This window comes from Sinocyclocheilus grahami, unplaced genomic scaffold (assembly GCF_001515645.1).
Source record: "Sinocyclocheilus grahami isolate Dianchi unplaced genomic scaffold, SAMN03320097.WGS_v1.1 scaffold360.1, whole genome shotgun sequence".
Lineage (NCBI taxonomy): Eukaryota > Metazoa > Chordata > Actinopteri > Cypriniformes > Cyprinidae > Sinocyclocheilus > Sinocyclocheilus grahami.
In genome coordinates this window covers 826,151-847,533 of record NW_015505539.1, presented here as the reverse complement: position 1 = coordinate 847,533, position 21,383 = coordinate 826,151, and the positions used below count along the sequence as shown (strand labels likewise).

Genomic DNA, 21,383 nt, shown 5'->3' with positions numbered 1-21,383 from the left:
AGCCTTGACAGATAAACGAAGAACCGATAGAACTGGAAGAAGAGTACGATGAGAGACTTAAAGGAAAGATACCCATTAACTAATAGGGAAACAAATGCAATGCTTTTTTTCCCCGTAGTTTGCAGCAGTGTTGTTTTAGAATAATTAATATACTAGTATAGTTTTTATTCAGATTTTGAACTAGATTTTTTTTTCAGTTTAGTTTTATTTTTATTCGTTTTTTTTCTAAGTCTGATATGTTACATATATTTTATATATATATATATATATACTTGTACTCACTCTCTCTCTCTCTCTATATATATATACATACAAATAGATATAATAGAAAGTGGGATTCACTTATTAAAAATAATGACTAAGTAGCAATAAGACCAACAACAACAGAGCAATATTCACTGAATAATGTACTAAATATCCCCGACATATTCAGGAGGATATTTATAGCATGATGTCCTATTCATCAGCACCTGCAGAAGACACAAAACATCTGCCAACACTACAAAAGGTTTATTCTTGTTAAAAATATGCTTCATGGAACACACTGTTGTCAAGACTGACATCTCAAACATGTCTTTGGTGCAATACTGTTCAGTTCCCACTTTCATACATCTCAGAGGATCCAAACTCAGGAGGGATGGGGATATGAAGCATTTATGTTCTGCAGTGCAGGGTTATTTATCAGGGTTATTATTGTCAGCAAATAGAGAGCTATTTTAAACTGATGTGTAGCAATAACACAGTTGAGAGAGCTAATTCAATTACCGACCATTTCACATACTTAAAGGAATAGTTCACCCAAAAAATGATAATTTGCTGAAAATGTACTCACCCTCAGGCCATCCATGTAGATGAGTTTGTTTCTTCATCAGATTTGGAGAAATTTAGCATTACATCACTTGCTCACCAATGGATCATCTGCAGTGAATGGGTGCAGTCAGTACAAGAGGCCACAAGTAATCCATACAACTTGTTAATTGAAAAGCTTTGTGTTCATAAGATTTGTTTATTACAAGCACTCAGCGTTTAGCTTCACAATTTGTTAATTGATGGACTGGAGTTGTGTTGCTTATTTGTGGAATTTATTGTTGTATTATTTTTATGTCTCATTTTGTGTTTGAAGTCATTGAGTCATTTTGACGGCACCCATTCACTGCGGAGGATCCATTGGTGAACAAGTGATGCAATGCAAAATTTCTCCAAATCTGTTCTGATTAAGAAACCAATTCAACTACATCTCGGATGGCTTAAAGGTAAGTACATTTTCATTTTTGGGTTAACTATTCCTTTAATTGCTAGTACAGAAGCCTTTGTTGGTATATTACCTGTGAAACTGGAGGGAAAACTCTTAAAAATGAAAAAGCGTTTTTGTTTGGGAATTCAAAGCTTTTACAATAGCTACAATGTTTCCCTAAAGACTTACTCCCTAACCATGGAGTGCATTAGTAGGGTTTGGTTTGGCATGTGTCGTGTGTACGTTTCTATGCACATTGCATCTGTTTCGCTTTGTTTCACATAATAATCCATCACTGCTATGGCTATCCCATCAAACTGTGCATAATTAATTTGAGGATTCATTACAAGGCCTAATTTCTCAGGAGACTGATGTGTTTGTGTGAAAATGCACAGAATATTTTATGTAAATAAGTCATTCAAAAGAGAGTCAATGTTCTGCTGCAGTGCTTTAACTGAAAAAGATGCTGAATTTATGGTTTTGAAAATTATCCTTCGGAACCACAGCTCAAGTTGTCCATAATAATCAAACAACTTAATCGTCTTCAGCTGAAGATAAACCCTGCTGTGTCACAAATATAAATAAAAAATACGCTCTTCTCTCTCCAATGGCTCTCATAATATTTGAGAGAGAAGCAGGAGGGGTGAATTGTCAGTTGGCTCTTTGTGTTGTACATTTTTGATGTTCGGTTCAAAGTAGATGTTGAGAGCAGCTCAAATGCTCAAATACAGACTGAGTTTAGGGAAAAAACAAGGGGCTTGATGCTTTATGATCAAAACCAAAGGATTTTTTTTTTCAAAAATGCAAACAAAAGTAAACTACAATCTGGATATTAAATAAATGTTGAATGCTCAGAATATTCTCTCATTTTACAGATTACAGATTTTTCAGATGAAGAAAATAGAAAAAAAGTGTCAGATTTCCTCCAAAGCATTTTTCACTTATTCTTTGAACTGTTGCAAATTACCATCTTACATAAAAATTAAATTGCAAAAGTATTTCCCTTCCCTGTGGCTGAGAGTTGAGCACTGTCTGTCTGTGTGTGTGTGTGTGTGTGTGTGTGTGTGTGTGTGTGTGTGTGCAGAGACAGGAGGAGATTATTTAAAAACATTACAAAAACCCATTACTTGCCTTCATGAAATCCTTAGAAGCAGATTGGATATGGAGCATGGTCATTTTCCATTGGATAACTTGATATACACATTGCACACGCAGGGCTAAACTGGGTCCGGTGCAATGGCACACTGAGCCGATGGAAATATGGGCACTATTTTCTGCCTTAATGTTGCAGCAGATGAATTATATTGGCTCAAGGCATTCAAGAACTGCTGTGACTCACTGACATGAAATGTTGCTCATTTATTTGCAGGCAGCTCTGCTGACTCTCTGACAGCTTCAGTAGCCTGGTCCAAGTTTGGTAAGATGAAAAAAGACTTACAAACTATTTGAAATACCTTTTAAGACGGTTATTCTGAATTTGATTTACTTTTTCACTTATTTCACTTTACTACTCTAGTATTGACATTCCAAAGGGGGTTTTCGCAACGATGCCATAGAACCATTTTTGATTCCCCAAGTGAACAGTCAGTTTATACTGGATGCAGCGCAACGCGACAGGTCAAATTCCCGACTGTAAAACGATGTCCCGTTCTATTTCTGACCCTACTTCAAATGGCCGCGCTACTTCTGACACGAAGGACAAATTCATTTGCAACAGTCGTTCTATCGCGTCCATCATAGACTGTTTTAAAGGGTTAGTTCACCCAAAAATGAAAATTATGTAATAAATTACTCACCCTCATGTCGTTCCAAACCCGTAAGACCTTTGTTCCTCTTCGGAACACAAATAAAGATATTTTTGATAAAAATCTGAGAGCTCTCTGACCCTCCGTAGACAACAATGCAACTGTAATGTTCCCAGGTCCAGAAACGTAGCAAGGACATCGGTAAAATAGTCCATGTGACATCAGTGGTTAAACCATAATTTTATGAAGCTACGAGAATACTTTTTGTGTGCAAAGAAAACGATGATAACATAATTTATTAAAAATTCTTCTCCCCGAGTTACCGTCTTCCGCCATTTTGGAGAGTACCCCAGAACGTAATCAATGTAATCAGTGTTGTGTACTTTCAGTAGACAGCGCGCACATGCTAAACGTAAACAACGCTGAAAGCGCGCATATGCTGAACATAAACAACGCTGATTACGTTGATTACGTTCTGGGGTACTCTCCAAAATGGAGGAAGACGGTAACTCGGGGAGAAGAATTGTTGAATAAATTATGTTATTATTGTTTTCTTCGCGCACAAAAAAGTATTCTCATAGCTTCATAAAATTATTTTGGGTGAACTAACCCTTTAAGCTGTTATGACGCGAAGCGACAACGCTTTTTGTGAAGAACATTTAAAAAATATTTTTTCAATATAAAGAACCTTTTGTGGAATAGAAAAGTTCTATGGATGTTAAAGGTTATTCATGGAACCATATCCCTGCTGAAAAAAACAATAGAGACCATCACAGGAATTATAATGGTTTCCATACAAAAACCATTATAAACATTACAAACCATCAACTTTTAACTATTAAAACCACTAAAAATGGATTCCTGAGTTTTGGGACATGGTCCATTAGGATTTAGTGGTTTTAACAAGCCACCAATAGAACCCCAACCAATTACAAGTAGAGACCAACAAGCACCATTACAGTTTCCATTAAAACCAGTACAATTCCCATTATAACCAGTAAAACCATTACAAATTCTCTGACGGCCTCTATTGTTTTTTTTCAGCAGAGATGCCAATAATAAAGAACCTTTAAGATATAATTTTCACTGACAGACAGTAGGCCTATTAAACACTCACACATAAACAAAATGCTATTTAGAAGGTTTTCACAACCCATCATGCATACAGACTCCCTATAAAGCAATTGTGAGGACAAATTAAAAATATGGCAGGATGATGACCCCCTTTTTCCTTCCCTTACTCTTTTCTCCACGGACACCACCATTTCTAGGCCATCTCTGGCAGCACGAAGCACACAAATGTATCAGAATGATTCAAATAAGATTCCTTCTGCTTCTTTTAGAAATTCACTATTGGTTTGTGGGCACAAAACAATGTTTTGTGGGCTCATTTGCCAATATATTAAAAACTTTGACAAAGAAAGAAAATCACAGATCTTGTGCTGACAAAATAGCAAGTTAAGGTCCTTGCACACTGAGTCCGAAATTTTCGTATACTTTTTTTTTTTTCGTATTCATCATCCTTTCCTATCAAAATGCTTGCTATCGATGCGAAAGCGCAGAAAATCGAACCTGGTCCAAATTTTTTTTTATAACGGATGAAAGTTTTGGAGGCAGTGTGTAAATGTGATTGACACAACGTGAGGTCGTATTTATTTTTTAACATGCGAAAATTTAGGACGAGAATTTGTGCAAAGACCTTTAGTTTAATGGCAAGATGAACTTTATGCAGGAATTCATAAATGATCATGAACAATCAGTTAACAGGCTGGATGTACAGTATAGGACACTTTCAGTTTACTATCATTATGTGTATATTGTTCCATTTCTAAAAACAGTATTAGGTTAATCCTAAATATGCATGCGATGATGGTATGACAGCAATGTATTATGATATTTGAATCATACAAATATAATAAATGGACTAAAAATCCCATGAATCCCATCTTTATATCAGTATTTTCTAATACAAACTTACATTTGCCTACACAAGAATATTTTGATAAGCAGTGCAGGTGTTAGACCTGACAGGAAACTGTGATATAAACAGTACATCTTTCACAGTGCGAGAATCTTCTTCATTTGTAGGTTTAGAAATGATATGCCAGGACTGTTTGAGTATATTCCTGAGCCTGGAAGACGGTGAAAACGGTCATGCACATTCTTCGTAAGTAATATTTTGTCAGCTTTTTTCCAGTTATGTCTGCTGGGTGCACTCTTAAAAAGACAGCAAATTTTAATACCTCTCATAACATCTGCTGTTGTGAAACACTTGGTGAGTGATCATGATAACCAGTCAATCTTAGCTGAAAAAACAATTATGCTGCCTAATTGTATAGGGTTGTAGATCACTGAAACAACCAGCAAATTAAAGTTTTACTACCTTTCAATTAAATCAGAGACGATCAGAATTAAAGATGAAAGAACTGTTGGTTGAAGCAGCAGGTGCTTGTGTGTGTGTGTGTGTGTGTGTGTATGTGTGTGCATGTGCGTGTTTTTGTGACAAATGAGGACATCAATTTGTATAATGACAAAGGTATGACATAGGTGACTTTTCAGGACATTACCCCATGTCCCCACTTTTCAAAACGCTTATAAATCACACAGAATGGAGTGTATTGAAAATCTGAAATAGCACAAAGTCTCCTGTAAGGGGTAGGTTTAGGGGTAGGGTTGGTGTAGGGCAATAGAATATACGGTCTGTACAGTATAAAAACCATTACGCCTGTGGGATGTCCCCACTTTTCACAAAAACAAACCTGTGTGTGCGTGTGTGTGTGTGTGTGTAGGTTTAAATGACCAAATGTCCCTACAATGTCGGCAAAACCCCATTAGCGCATTGACATTGTGACCTCCAGCAATTAAATTTGTTTTCTAACCAGCTGTGACTGCAAGGCGATGAGCAAGTATATACTAGCTAACATCCAGCACTTACTGTTTTTTTCCATATACTGTAAATATATGGCAACATCCACAATATTTTAATGTAAGAGCTGGGGCAGACATTTTTAACTTTAATGTGCAAGGTTTGTCAGCCACTTCCTGTCATATTAGCTGTACAAAAATATTGTTGTAATGTGCAGTCAAATTTTTAAAATTGCAGCGAAATTTCACCGGCAAAAAAACAAACAAACATGTATTGTCAATAGTGTAGTAATGTATAAAGCACAGGTCACACAGACGTTTCTTTCAAACTAAGCAGCTTTCTGTTTTTGTGGCAAATAATGGTGATCAACTGTAACCTGCTGTGAAATCTGCGTGAGAAATTTCTCGCCCTCAAATTAAACTCAAATTGCAAACTATTATTTGTTATAATATAATTTTAATTTAGTAGGGTATTGCAATCATAAACAAACTGTCAGAAAACGGTGTTACTGTTACTGCACTCTGTTATAGGCCTACTTCTAGTTATTTATAAAGCTGCTAATGAAACGGAAGTCTCGCACATTAACAGGAAATAGATCAAATGTTGCTAAATTGAACAGAATTAACGCTCCTGGACGTGCATATTAAACATTAAACATGAATGAGGTGACAGGTGAGGCTGACTGTGGAAGATGAGAAATATTGGAAATCATATGACAAATCCCTAAAGTTCAACAAAGAAAATTATGAAAAGCATGCCGCCCTAAATAACAGCAGGAAAGTCGTGAAAATAAAAGGTGTTCTGGTTGCGCAGCACAAGAAAGCGCGCAGACGGAACTGCTCTGGTTGGCAATGTGGACAGACAAATGGTTTGTCGCTGTAACCCTGTCGCGTCGCACCTGGTTAGGCCAAGGATTTAGGATTAGAGGTTAGAAAATACCATTAGCTCAATCTAAAAACAATAGAAGTCAATGGAAAGTCCTCACTGTAGAGAACCAAACGTCCGTGTCTTTGTCAAATAGAAACAAAGAGAGCAAGATGGAGAGGGGGAATCATATTTCATATTCAATTTCAAATCCACGCCTTCTGCCACTATATACCAATTACGCGGTTTAACTGAACGCATAACATTCATATGTGAGATTATGCACCTTGCAGGCAAAGTTTCAAGGGAACTGCCACCCACCAGATCTCCGAGGAGTAGCGGCAGGAGTAGAAGAGAAGAAAGGACGTTCACGTTTGCCTCATCTCTACACTACTTTAGTGGAGGTGGAAGAAGCTGATGGACGTGATGTTTAATGCAGACAACTGTTCGCTAACCTGCACGGCCAGTTAGAATGGTCCGGCTTTGTCGAGGAGACGGAGGAACATTACATGCGTTGCCCTGCGTAAGGAAGCAGTGTGAAAGAAGAACCGATTTCTATTGCGCTTATAGTTCAACGCTTCTATAGAACCGCACATATCGGTCAAGTCATGTCTTTTGAATTCCGAATACTGATGTTTGGAATCGGGACAGCCCTGGTTATATTTGTGATTATAGCTGATATATCGGAAGTGGAGGAAGAAATCGCGTAAGTAAATTCGATTAACGTACAATAAACAATACAGATGAATATATCGCATTCTTGTTGGGTCTTTGTGTCAACGCACAGTTGCACTCCGTTTATGTGATGTTTATGGTTAGGACATTGTCCTCCGTGCTTTGATTGTCTCACGAGAGACTTTGTAGAAGCCCAAACAATGGACAGTCCATTTAGGACTAGCCTGAGCTGCGTATTACATTGGCTTGTATTTATACCATTACTTTAAATACAAGAAAATGACAGAGCTGTGCATTTTATCTACTTGATTATTATGTGTATTATAATTTTTTTTTTCTATTGGAAAATCAATCTTAAATTGGTGCTGTGTTTTGGAAAATAACTGGTCTCTAGTTGGTCCAAGCTGGTCATTAGGTGGTCTAAGCTTTTCAGTTGCTGTCTAAAAAGCTACCATATTCCAAAAAGCCAGCCTGACCACCCTACTGAGCTGTTCCAAGACGATTTACCACCTTACCAACTTAATGACCACCTTGGACCAGCTAATACCCATTTTGGAACAGCAAATAACCAGCCTAGACCAGCTACAATGTTATAAAACACAGACTACATTTTAAACTGTGTCTTCCTGCAGGGCTGGTTTGGTCTTTCATCAAACAGGGTAATACTGTGTCTAGTCAAAAGAGGGAGACAATGTGTTGTCCCAAGGACTATTGTTTGCAAAGCCATAGCCTGTGTTTGTGGGTTCTTAAATTTGAGGGAACAGCTTACGTTTGATATTACGTTAGTTTGATGGCATTGATAGTTCTGTATGATCTGGAGGGGATATGTGAGATTTTAAAGCTTTTAAAGTTAATCTGTTATCCATTCAGAGTTACTTACCAGCAGAGTGATAATATTTTGGAACTGATTTTGCAGAATATTGTTAATATGTATATAGTCTCAAATTATTAATGCTTGGCAGGTCTCCAACACAAGTCCTTCAGACTTTGCCGAGTGTGAAACCTTGTATGAGAGTCATCAGATAAATGCAGCTGACCCTGGTGCTCTGTAACGAATGGCTGTTGGTTTGTGGTTTTGTTCTACTCTTGAGTATGTTCTGTTTGCGCCCATTCATGGCAAGTGAAAAGACAGTCTGATCTGTGGTTTGTGGCAGCTAGGGGATTACTGTTTGATTTGTGACTTTAAAGCTACAGCCTGGAGACAAAAATGAACAGTTTGCCTTTCCTCAGTTATAATTGAACCCTGTAGCAGAAATCCTCAGGCTTACATTATTGCAAAAATCTCGCTGTCTCGGGACATACACTTTAAAGCTCTTAAGCGAGAAGAATGTTTGTGTGTAGATGGATTAATTGCAAGAATAATTGCATGAGAAAACAACACTCAAGCACAAGTGTATGCTGCCAAGATGTGCATATAGGGCTTAATTTTTAAATGGATCATGCCTAGAATTGCCACATTTGACATTTTATGCAAAGTATTTGGCTTGTTTCTGTATACCGTGAGATTGTATTTCACATTTCTGCTGCACTGATTACTATTTATCCATTAAGCGTGGAATGGGAATATTTTCCTCCCTCATATTTGCTAACCCAAAATATCCCAGAGACAAAATAGAATTGTAAAATCCCAATTTGGAAATTTCACACCTCATTTACTAGCAGTCAGAAGGCATTAGATGATGCTTATGATCTAATTTTTGCTTAAGTTATTGGCGAGATTTATAATTTATTGCAATTTAGAATATAATTCCATATCAAACAAAGGATCTAAGGGGTATATCTCAGAGCAGTTATAAGCGCTTTGACGCAACACCACTATTAAATCTGCATTTGAAGCTGCTCCCCAGAATTTTAAGAGATCTGTGCTCTGTCTGCTTAATAATGCTCGTAGCCATGACTTTGAGGGAAACATGGAGAGCATTACAGTGAGTGGTAGACAAATAGGACTGATTTGCTGAAGGAGACAATGCTATCCTGTCCTAACTGCTTTGAAGGGGGGCACCCTGCAGGAAGAGGTTTTTTGAACGGCATGATGTCAGTTACCTATTATCCTTGCCGTTATGTCTGAAAGGAATAGTTCACCCAAAAATGAAAATTTGCTCACCCACAGGCCATCCAAGGTGTAGATGCGTTTGTTTCTTAATCAAAACAGATTTGGAGAAATTTGGCAATACATCACTTTCTCACCAATGGATCCACTGCAGTGAATGGGTGCCGTCAGAATAAGAGTCAAAACAGCTGATACAAACATCACATTAATCCACAAGACACCAGTCCATCAGTTATCTTGTGATGTGAAAAGTTGCATGTTTATAATGAACAAATTCAACACATGGTGAGCAAGTGATGTAATGCTAAATTTATCCAAATCGGTTCTGATGAAGAAACAAACTCATCTGCATCTTGAATGGCCTGAGGGCGAGTATACTATTCCTTTAAGGTGATTCCTCTAGTAAATATTCGGACACTTTATTTTTATGAAATAATTAATCAGTAATAACCATAACCTTGTGTTTGTACCATCAAAATATTCTAAAGAGTTTAGAAGTGGAACGGCTTATATTAAGTCCTAAATAAACATCATCATAATTCAATTTCATATATTTTTCCAGTCCAGGGTCTAATTGCCTTTACCTCATTATTAATGGTCATATTACTGGATAATGATGATGAATATTTTATGCCTTCTGCTCTTAGGAACATTGAGGATTCACAGAAGTTTCGCTTTGTCCTTCAGTCCAACAGGTTTGTAATCTGATTTGTTATATCAGTTATGATTTATGGTGTTTTCGTGAGAAAATGTCATTGATGCTTACAACCACATATTTAAGTCTGTTTCTCAGTGTTATAGACCTAAACCAAGACATTTTAAATGTAAATGTATTCAATTTTCAGTTTATTTGCATGTTAATTATTTATAATTATTTAAATGTACTTAAAATCTTTTTTTTCATATTACTGATTTATCAGGGTTTCAAGAATTCATTAAACATAGCTGCCAGTATTTTTTGAGGTGACAGATGTTGTTATTTGTAGCTGTGTCTTACAGTGATGTTTGGCAGACATGCACATAAACATGGTATTTTTCCTCCATCAGAAATTCAGTCCTGAATAGTGTTCCTACTTCACTAGTCACCTATCGAAAGAGCAAAGTCTTTTCTTCTCCAATTCCACTGCCAGGCATGAAGAGCAAAACCAGCAATTCATTCTCACCAGAATGGACTTTCAACAGAACCTTGTCTAACCTCATCAGGTATGGCTTGAATTTATTCAAATGCACAGTATGACATTTCTAAAGAATGTGGTTCCCTGTTAATACTTGGTTTTTTAATCCCTTAGCTTTCATAAAGTGTGTTGTTGTTTTTCATTTTCCTTCCAGGAAAAACATTTTGAGGTTCCTGGATGCTGAGAGGGACATCTCAATTCTTAAGAGCACCTTTAAACCCGGGGATGTAATTCATTATATATTTGACCGCCAGAGCACCACAAACATCTCTGAGAACCTGTACCACCTTTTGCCGACTGTGTCTCCCATGAAGAACCAGCATTACAAACAATGTGCCATCGTAGGGAACTCTGGGATACTACTGAATAGCAGCTGCGGCAGAGAGATTGATTCACATGACTTTGTCATTAGGTAAACAACTTTTCTTCTGTTTTGTGTTGTAGCATTCAAAAGTGTGTGCTGTTGATGTAACCTTAGCCAGCTCTCATCCTGAATTAAACAATAAATCCACCTAAACTAGCTGTAAAGAATAATTATAAAACAATGTCCTAAAACTAGAACTTATGTATATATATATATATATATATATATATATATATATATATACTTCCTAAAAGAAATAATGTGAACCTTCCTTTTTTGGTCCAGATTTAAAGATTTAAAAGAGTGTAAAAAAAAAATGTCATGCAATTGCCACTATTTCTCATAAATTGGTCTTTATTTCTTGTAACTGTGATTTTATATCTTACAGTGACTCATTTTTACACGTCACAATTTTAATTTTTTTTGCAGAAACTTGTTTTTATGAATAACAGGCAGAAAAAAATCTCTATATATATACTTCCTAAAAGAAATAATGTGAACCTTCCTTTTTTGGTCCTTAATACCAGATTTAAAAGAGTGTAAAAAAAAAATGTCATGCAATTGCCACTATTTCTCATAAATTGGTCTTTATTTCTTGTAACTGTGATTTTATATCTTACAGTGACTCATTTTTACACGTCACAATTTTAATTTTTTTTGCAGAAACTTGTTTTTATGAATAACAGGCAGAAAAAAATCTCGGATACAGAGGTTTCATCATGAGTAGGATTAACCTTAGAGCGGCAAGGCTGATGTTCATTTATTATGAAGTTTATTAAAACATTTTCTGTGCCGTTTGTATCTTTGCAGCCGTAGATTCACATTCTCTACATTCAACTTGAAACTTGCTTTAAAGAAATGGTTGGATTTCAAACACATTACGATCTGTATGCGACACAATGCACTTTTGAAATAGCTGTCAGTACTACATCCAGGCTTGACTCATACTGTCGGAAGGCTTTCAGAACTGAAGGGTGATACATACTGCAATTAGTGACCAACTGAGCCAATATGACATTTGTATAAGTCATACTAAGCCACAGTCCTGGAAACGTAATTAGGCTGTCTTCTAAAAGTGACTACAGTTCACTTGCCTGTAAAGTGCTCTGCCTACAGCCGAAAGCTTTTACAGCAATGTGCTTCATGTGATATACTAGTGTAATACTGTGAGATTCCCAATCCTAAATGAGTCTTCATCAGCCCAGCTGTGCTCTTAGGACATTAATGTCATTCAGCCCCAGTCCAGGGACATACAGAGCCTCGAAGATTAAGTAATGGAGGAACTTAAATCCCTCCTGTGTGTTTGGCATGGCTTTTCTGCTGGGTAAGGGCAAGACTGTGTGGGAGTGTGACCGTGACAGCTAAGCCTTGGCAGTCGGCATGGTGCCAGTGTTGAAAGGTTTTCCAGGTATTGTGGCAAGATGATAATGCCAACACTGCGCTCAGTATTTGCTTTAAAGTCACCTCTGTGTGTCTTTATGGATTTTTTGAAGTTAAATGATGGGATGTGCTTTAAAAGGCACTTGCTTAGTCTGTAGGTGTATTCTGCATGTGAGAAGATAATGCCTACTGTAGTATTAATATTGTAGTTTATACAAAGATAAATTACTTGCTTTAAAATGAAGCAAGTCTGGAGTGAAGGTCATTTACTCGTTCGTACTTTTTAGCTGTTTATATGTCACTCTTGATGCTCAGTAGTCCGGCAGGGCTTTTAAATTTTTCACTTGAACCCATCTTTCACCTTTCATACACTAGTACACTCAAGTGTGCTACAAGTGGTGACTAAATACATATTTTAAATACAGAGATAGTATGTTAAAGAGCAGGTCATATGGGTTTTCGAAAAATCTCTCTTTTGCAGTTTGTAAGGTAGCCTTCAATGTAAAAAGTCTGCAAAGTTGTTAATCAAAAAAGTACATGATGAATAAAGATATTGTCTCTCAAAAGAAAGAGTCGACTCAGAATCGCCTTAAGTCGTTATATTTTCGAATCTTCTGCCTGTTACCGATCTACGTCACTGGGTAACAGTGCAATACAATTCGAACCTTTTGTTGTGCTCGTCATTTTACCCAGGACTGCTTCTCTAAGCTTGCCTTTTATATTCATTGGCTTCTAATCTTCTTTATTTGGACCAATAAGCTCTCCGAACCACAACCTGTAAGTACAATTGATGCATTATGTGTACATTTTCAATTGAGTGCTCAAAATATCTAGTTTTTTTTGTGCTAATATGTGATGTATAGCTAGTGCTGCTTTAGGTTTCCAGGTAAAGCAGGATATTACTGTTTTACTGAAATAGGTCTGATAATTCGCTGTGAACCCACTATTTCCTAAGAATGTGTTGATTAATGTAGACTGTCGTTGTTCTAATTACTTTGTTTAATAATAAAGAATCTAGTGTAGCGCACCGACTTTATAATCATTGTGAAAGTGCTGTTTATGTAGTTATGGTTAATGCAGGGAGTAAAAGACCCGGTAAAGAGAGACGAGTTAGTTAGGCTGGTGCGCATGTGATACAGCTGTTCTGCGTTATAATTAAAGGTTAAGACACGGAGCGTCTTTTGTCTGTCGTTCTTCAGACATTACAGTAGACATATTTTGGTTTTCAAACTGTATTGTTTCATCAGTTAGTCACGTTAGCACTCGGCTAACGTATCCACCATTATTGTTTTTTTAAGTGTTTACAGTTTAGCAGCTAAACTTTAGCTGTGGGCATGATTCGCTTGCATAAGTGTTAAACAAAATGTTTTTGTCATTTATTTTAAGAACTGATTGAAGCACTAGATTATTGTTTTATGTAAAGGTGCATGCTATGGTTGCCAGGTTGTCACAACAAAACCAGCCCAATTGCTACTCAAAACTAGCCCAATCGTGTTTCGAGGGTGGTTCCCCTTTAAAAATCGCATTCTGGGGTGTAAAATACACTCTTTCAGTTGGGGTTCCCCTGGTAAATTCCCATTCCAGTGCCTAAATATGACGTTATTGGGGTCGCTACAACCCGCGACATCAAAAACAACCACGGATTTGGCAACACCGATGGTAGCACTCGCTAACTTGCTCAAGCGCTCCTCTTTATGCCAGTCACAACAGGCTTGGCTAGCTGACCAATCAGAGCAGAATAGGCTTATGGAAGGGAGGGGTTTACAGACATTTCGCTCAGAACTGAATCGAACGAACCGTTTCGAAATCATGGACAAATGACTCTATGTATATATGTAAATTCTGGGAAAATAACAGTGTTTTCTGACCTTTGATGCATTTAAACCTGTTGTAGGGGACTCCAACACAATATTAGGACACTTTAAAAAAAAACATATGACCTGCTCTTTAAAAGCATATTATAGTTCGGTGTCCCAAAATAGCACAGTTGAGTTCACTTAGATGATCTTAAGATTATCTCAAGTACTAAATCATAATTTTTAGTATATTAAGTACAAAACTAGTGTGCGATAATAGAGGACTAAGTACATTATGGAAGTGTACTTTTTTCACTTGGATAGATTGTACTTCCAACTTGAGACCTTTTATTTAGTATTTTAATTAGTGATGCACCAATCATAATTTTTCATGGCTGGTGCCGATTCCGAAATTTTTTTTTTTTTTTAAACAAGCAAATTACCCAATTCCAATACTGGTTGCATATTATTTTATTTATTTATTTATTTATTTATTTTTAAAGCTAATTTATTTGTTGATTTGCTCTATAACAGGCAAATTGGCTTTAAACAGAAATATCTGTTTCTATGTAACCACTGCATTTTAATCACGATCCAAACAAATATGCTACACATGTTGCAAGAGTTGTTTTTATTTGAATTAGATTGTATAATTTCAATATTTAAAGCAAAAACAGAACGGTCTGACTTCATCTTTGTAAAATGATGCTACATCAAATATCTTCCTTGAAACAAAAACAACAGAGGGGCTAAAGAAATGCAAATTCACTCATTGACAGCAGGTGGCGCTTATGGAACAGCAGCAATGTAGCGTTTCTTTGGATACTGCTGTAAACAAAACACTGCTGCGCTTATAAACACTGCTTTATACGGAGGTAAGAGGGGAAGAAAATGCAATTGCCATCAAAACTTTTCTGAAGACAGTTCCCTTCAGTGATACATTCATAACCCCTCACCACCAATTCAGTATTCATATTTTAGTTGAAGTTCAAAAAAAGCACCTGCAACAGATTATCAAACTATCAAACAGACAGTAGGTTTGTCTTGAAAGGTGTGTGTGGAAAAATAACCGTAAAAGAAGATTGTTTAGTCTGTGCTATCGCACCCCTTTTGGCAACAGCGAAAATGCAACACTTATTTGAAGGATCTGCACTGACACATTTGTGTAGAGTATGTTATGGGAGTAATGTATTCTCTTTGAAGCAGACATGCAGAGTGAAATAAACTTCAGATATGTTTATTGTTGATAGCTTGCTACTTGAAAACTAAGGCTTGATCATATGTCACCATGTGAATACACACAGGCCTAAGCATTTACGTATACAATATGTAAAGGAAGTAACTTGAGATAATAAGTAGTGCTGTCAAACGATTAATCGCATCCAAAATAAACGTTTTTGTTTACGTAATATGTGTGCGTGTATTGTGTACATTTTATTATGTATATATATAAATACACACACATACAATATTTCGTAAATATTTACATATATATTTAAATTCATATTATATATAAATATATTTCAAATATAACTTATTTTTCTTAAATATATACATGCATGTGTGTGCATGCATATTTAGTGTGTGGTGTGTGTGTTTCCAAGGTGTAACCTGGCTCCAGTGGAGGAGTATGCGACTGATGTGGGCCTGCGCACCAGTCTGGTGACTATGAACCCTTCTGTGGTGCAGCGTGCTTTTCAGGACCTGAATAGTGAGGAGTGGGTACAGCGCTTCGTCCACAGGCTGCAGAGCCTCAGCGGGAGTGTGCTGTGGATCCCTGCCTTCATGGCTAAAGGAGGAGAGGAGCGAGTGGAGTGGGCCATCCGCCTAATTCTTCTGCATACCGTGAACGTCCGCACTGCCTTCCCCTCCCTGCGTCTGCTCCATGCTGTCAGAGGGTACGTGTCTGTGCATTTAAGCCTACTCAACACTCATGATCGCTGAAGCATGTGTATCAAGCCTCTCGCTATTTATAGTTCAAGCATCAATACATTCACATCCTACTCTGCGACCACAGTGTGGGGCTGTTCCTGTAAGTGGACCGAGGCGCAAGTGTTTACCAGCATTTATATATCTGTATTTTTTACAGAAGGTCTTTGTAAGTTCGCTCAATGAATTCAAGCCCCTCTGGGCTCAATTGTAGTTGGCTGTCTTTAAATAGCACGCAACCTTTGCCTCTTTCATTGACCTCTGCATATTTTAAGTCTGCTATTCAGCCCTCCCTTGGAGCAGAGTGGCTAGAGCCCACCATCCTTACAATGCACCTAGCCGAGGATGGTTTTTCTTAGATCCATCTGTGTAACATGGGTTGCTGGGGCCAGAATAAAGGTCAGGCAAGAGACGGCTGTTAAGTGAATGGTGTATTGAGGAAAATATGCCATTACAATATGTTGTAGTTGATCAAATTATTAAAAAGTAGTACATATGTAAAGGAATAGCTCATTTAAAAATGATATAATCTGCATACACTCATTTGGAAATGAAAAACATTGAAAGATCTACAATGAAACAAACATTTTCAGAACCTCAGAAATTGCTAGTAAATTTCACAAACGGTTACAAAGAAAAAGAAATTGAGTAGAAAAACACATTTTCTTGTCAAACGTACTTCAGGATTTTTTTTTTACAACTTTGAAAAAAAAAATCCATGTAGTTTAAATGGAAGGAAGATTAGCACGTTTAAGTCATTAAATAGCTTTACATGGTGCATTCCATTTTTAAAATTAAAAAAAATAAATAATAATTTATGCTTATTTTCAGTAGCTATATGAAAATGTATTTGTACTTGTTGATTAATCATCAGTGTTACAGCAAAAGAAACTACATTTTATGTTTTCAGTGTAGGTTTGCTGTCTGTATTGAATGTTACAATATTTTAAATTGAGTTGTCCTTGTTAGATGCATGCCAAAAACAATTCTTTTTATGAGTTGATTCTTTTTAAATAATAATTCACAAACATGGCATACATTTATAAAGTTACCAGTTTGAGTAGGTCTGAATCAGTGCCCGCTATAATTTACAGCATTAGCAGAGAGAATGTTTAATTGATACAATACTGTTCTATATATATTGAGAGAGAGAGAGAGATTTAACATTTTCCACAAAAATATTGAGCAAATCAGCATATTAAAAAGATTTCTAAAAGATCATGTGACACTGACACCTGGAGTAATGGTTGCTGGTAATTTAGCTTTGCCATTACAGGAATAAATTCCAAGTTAAAATATTATGAAATAGAATTTTTAGAATTTCTTTTTAAATCCCAAATGAATCAGATAGCAGAATTCTGTACTCAGCCCTAAAGTACAAAGACCAGAGGTAGCTTTAAGATATTGGATCCTCTTTGTTATCTGAAACTCCTTTCCTCCAAGCCCCCCCCTTTTTCCTCAACCGTTCTGAATGAATGACACCTCACGGATACACAGAGAGAGCCCCATTGTGAGGGTTATTCAGGGGTGAGTGGACTGGAGAGGGTTCAGTGCATCTTAATGGACATTGTTCAATTGTCTGATCTTCTCCTTTTAAACGTGGAAGAGCGGCACAGCCGTCAGGTTTGGATGTGGACGAGTTTAGCGTGAGAATATTGTAAAAAGGGGATTTAGCCTAAATTCAGCAGCTGAGCTCAGGCACCTTTTTTAGTAACCTTAGCTGTTAACACACTTAGGATTTTATAATCCCCTGTGACATTTGGATTGGCACTTTTTAAAAACCTTATACACCTACTGTTCAAGTTTTGGGTGAGTTTTCTTTCTTTTCTTCTTCTTTTTGAGAGGAATGGCTATTTTTATTCAGTAAAGACACATTCAATTGATAAAGTGACAGGAAAGACATTTATAATGTTACAAAAGTTTTTAATTTAAAGTTAATGTTGTTCTTTTGAACTTTCATCAAAACAATTCATAGAACAATTCTTAAAAAAAATACGTATCAGCTTCCACAAAACTCTTAAGCAGCAAAAATGTTCAATATAAATAATAGGAATAAAGGTTTTTACAGCCCCAAATTAGCATATTAGTATGATTGCTGAGGTACCATGTGACACTGAAGACTGGACTAATGGCTGCTAAAAATTCAACTTTGTCATCTTTCTGAAGATTTTATTAAAGGGATAGTTCACCCAAAAGTGAAAATTCTGTCATTAATTACTCACCCTCATGTGGTTCCAGACCCGTAAGACCTTCGTTCATCTTTGGAACACAAATTAAGATTTTTGATAAGATCCAAGAGCTTTCTGACCCTGCATAGACAGCAACACAACTGACACATTTAAGGCCCAGAAAGGTAGTAAGGACATTAGTAAAATAGTCCATGTGACATCAGTGGTTCAACCGTAATTTTATGAAGCTAAGAGAATACTTTTTGTGCACAAAGAAAACAAAAATCATGGTACTCTTCTGAACGCACAAAGACTGACATAGAAGAGAAGAATTTTGCCAAACAAAAAGAATTCTCGTAGCTTCATAAAATTGTTGTACCGGTGATTTCACATGGACTATTTTAATGATGTCCTTACTACCTTTCTGGGCCTTGAACGTGTCAGTTGTGTTGCTGTCTATGCAGGGTTAGATAGCTCTCAGATTTCTTAAAAAAATATCTTAATTTGTGTTCCAAAGATGAATGGTCTTAAGGGGTTTCAAACGACATGAGGGTGAGTATATATGACAGAGTTTTCATTTTTGGGTGAACTATCCCTTCAATGTAATTGATCTACACATATAAAACAGCATACATCATAATAATTGTAAGAAAGCATGCACTCAGTCTTATGTTTGTAAGTAATCATTGATTTTCTTTCAGATACTGGTTGACCAATCATGTCCAGATCAAAAGACCCACCACTGGACTCCTGATGTACACCATGGCCACACGCTTTTGTGATGAGATCCACTTGTACGGCTTCTGGCCTTTCGCTCATGATCCTGACGGCAAACCGGTCAAGTACCACTACTACGACACGCTAACTTACCACTACACATCCAGTGCCAGTCCACACACAATGCCTTTGGAATTTAGAACTTTAAGTGCTCTTCACAGACAGGGGGCGCTGCAGCTGCACACGGGACCGTGCAAACTTCCAACATGAGCGTTAGCAGCCTCATTCCAAATGGTTTCATACACTGGATCTTAGAGATGCTGTGGAAAATATAGATTACCTGAATACTTTAGGTACATTTCTGACCAAATGTGAGAATGCAATATGAACACGGGGTAGGTTCATATGTTCAACCTTAAGAAGGTGTTTAATATCTAATTAAGGCTATTTTATAAAAAGTTCCTTGCCATTGTTTTATTTGTTCTTATCCCATGTTTTTTAAAATGTTTCTTTAAGTGTCTTATTTGTTCAGATTTTATGCCATATTTGGCCACAAGGTGATATGAGAGGATAAAATGAGAGGCTCTTTTTGTCTTTAGTCTTAGCTTTTTGAGACAATTTGTGTATAAAAAAGAAAGTCTAAATTAAGAATGTCATTTATCTGTTGCCTTTACGGTCTATGTGTCTGTTGAGCCCACAGACAGCATGACTGAATGTAGGACTATTGTCAGTTTTTACATTTAACATGATACAGTTTAGACTTAGAATTAAAATTTTAAATGGTTTAAAGGGGTTTTACCACTATGTTGCTACATGCGTTCTTCTAGACGATATTTTGGACAATAATTTAGTGCCTCAAGTAGGAGATGATGTTATGCTGCATCATGTGACTCTTGATAAAGTTGCCTTAGAAAGACAAAGTGAGTAGTGTTGTGACTTTTAGCAGGCGTTAAAACTTTTGCATCAATGTGCAGTAATACTTGTGGAACATGTGAACTGCGACTGTCTGAACACTCTGGTGTAGTTGAGCATGTTTGCACAGTGAGGCAGCTATCAGAGCATGTGCAGCCCCACGCTGAGATACTGTAGCCAAATCCAGTACACACCCAGCTGTTCACACACTCATGTGTACTCAAGGATGGTCGAGCGTGAAGGGATGTTCAGTGTGTAAACTTTGGAATTGGTTAAAGCCACATAGTAGCGGTGTTTCTGTATCTAAGGGTTTTTGGATTTCTTTTGTATGTGACACATATTACATGTTTAAGTGAATGTATTTGTGATAACTTCTAAGTAAAGAACATACTGCTGTACTCATCTGCCCAGTGTGATAACAGGGTCAATGACATAACACAATGTTTTTTTTTTTATTCATGCATACACTGTAAAAAAAAAAAAAAGTTTCAAGCTGTTCCAACTAATTATTATTTAGTAACATTCAGTCGATTTCTGATTTCAAAGTGTTATCTCAATTGTTAGTTTTTAGTTGGCTCAACCTTTACTGAACTAGTTTTATAGTCCATTCAGCTAAAATGTTTTAATTGGTCAAACATTTAGAAAACTACAGCAAGTTATGTCAATTAAAATCTAACCACTTACTCCATGTGTTTATACCTCAACTAAGATTTATTATTTGGGCATCATAAGAAATTGCTTGGGAACTAGTTGTTACATTTCATATATTTTTATAGTTTGACAAAATTATTAAAAATGATTAACTGATGTTTATCAATCACTAAAAACACACATTACAACACGTTATAGCCTTTATTTAATAACAATCTCCATTTGTAACATTTTTCATACAGACTAATCATACTCAATAAACATGCTAATAAAAGTTTGGAGGCTTACCAATGCTGCATTTAAATAAAAAATACAGTAAAAGTAATATTATAAAATATTACAATTTCAGTTAATTGTTCTAGTTTAATATATGCTAAAATTATGCTAATTTTTCAGGATTTTTAAATATATATATATAGCTCAAAAGAACAACATTAATATTTTGCAACAATGTAAAAGTTTTTACTCTCACTTTTGGTCAAATTCATGCATTCATTATTATTTTTTTATACATTTTTTTGGAATGGTAAAAATGGAACGGTAGTGTACATTGACTTTGAAATTGATATTTTTGGGGGCCATAAAGTAAAAATGTCAGGGCAATGCAGAAATAAATTAATAAAAGCAACAACATTTCTTTAAAAAAAACTACTTTACAAAATTACTTCATTGCTTATTAATATTTTTTAAAACTTAAAATTGATAAAAAGTAATGTGGTGTGACACATCCAGAAACAAACAGAAGAAGAAAAAGAAACAGGAAATGATATCACCGAAAGAACCCCTGCAGACCCTTATGACTGTATTAAGGTCAACAAGTATCAGATTAATTTTCATTTAGAATGAGACAAATTAAT

The 21,383-nt window shown here is 36.3% G+C and overlaps 1 protein-coding gene across 1 annotated transcript; it reads left to right on the top strand.

The window, feature by feature from the left end:
* Nucleotides 1-6,683: 6,683 nt before the first annotated feature.
* st8sia2 (ST8 alpha-N-acetyl-neuraminide alpha-2,8-sialyltransferase 2) lies at nt 6,684-19,548 on the top strand. The gene is made up of 6 exons (XM_016229921.1): nt 6,684-7,415; nt 10,082-10,129; nt 10,482-10,637; nt 10,764-11,021; nt 15,754-16,047; nt 18,948-19,548. Exons 1-6 carry the CDS (start codon nt 7,318-7,320, stop codon nt 19,231-19,233), a joined length of 1,140 nt encoding a protein of 379 aa, XP_016085407.1. The 5' UTR covers nt 6,684-7,317; the 3' UTR covers nt 19,234-19,548.
* Nucleotides 19,549-21,383: the final 1,835 nt, after the last annotated feature.

Excerpts from the sequence above, each read along its gene's own strand:
- st8sia2 (XM_016229921.1), top strand. The coding sequence starts at position 7,318 with ATGTCTTTTGAATTCCGAATACTGATGTTTGGAATCGGGACAGCCCTG. Across the intron at positions 11,022-15,753 it reads TCACATGACTTTGTCATTAG|GTGTAACCTGGCTCCAGTGG; the intron begins GTAAACAACTTT and ends TGTGTTTCCAAG. Across the intron at positions 16,048-18,947 it reads CTGCTCCATGCTGTCAGAGG|ATACTGGTTGACCAATCATG; the intron begins GTACGTGTCTGT and ends ATTTTCTTTCAG.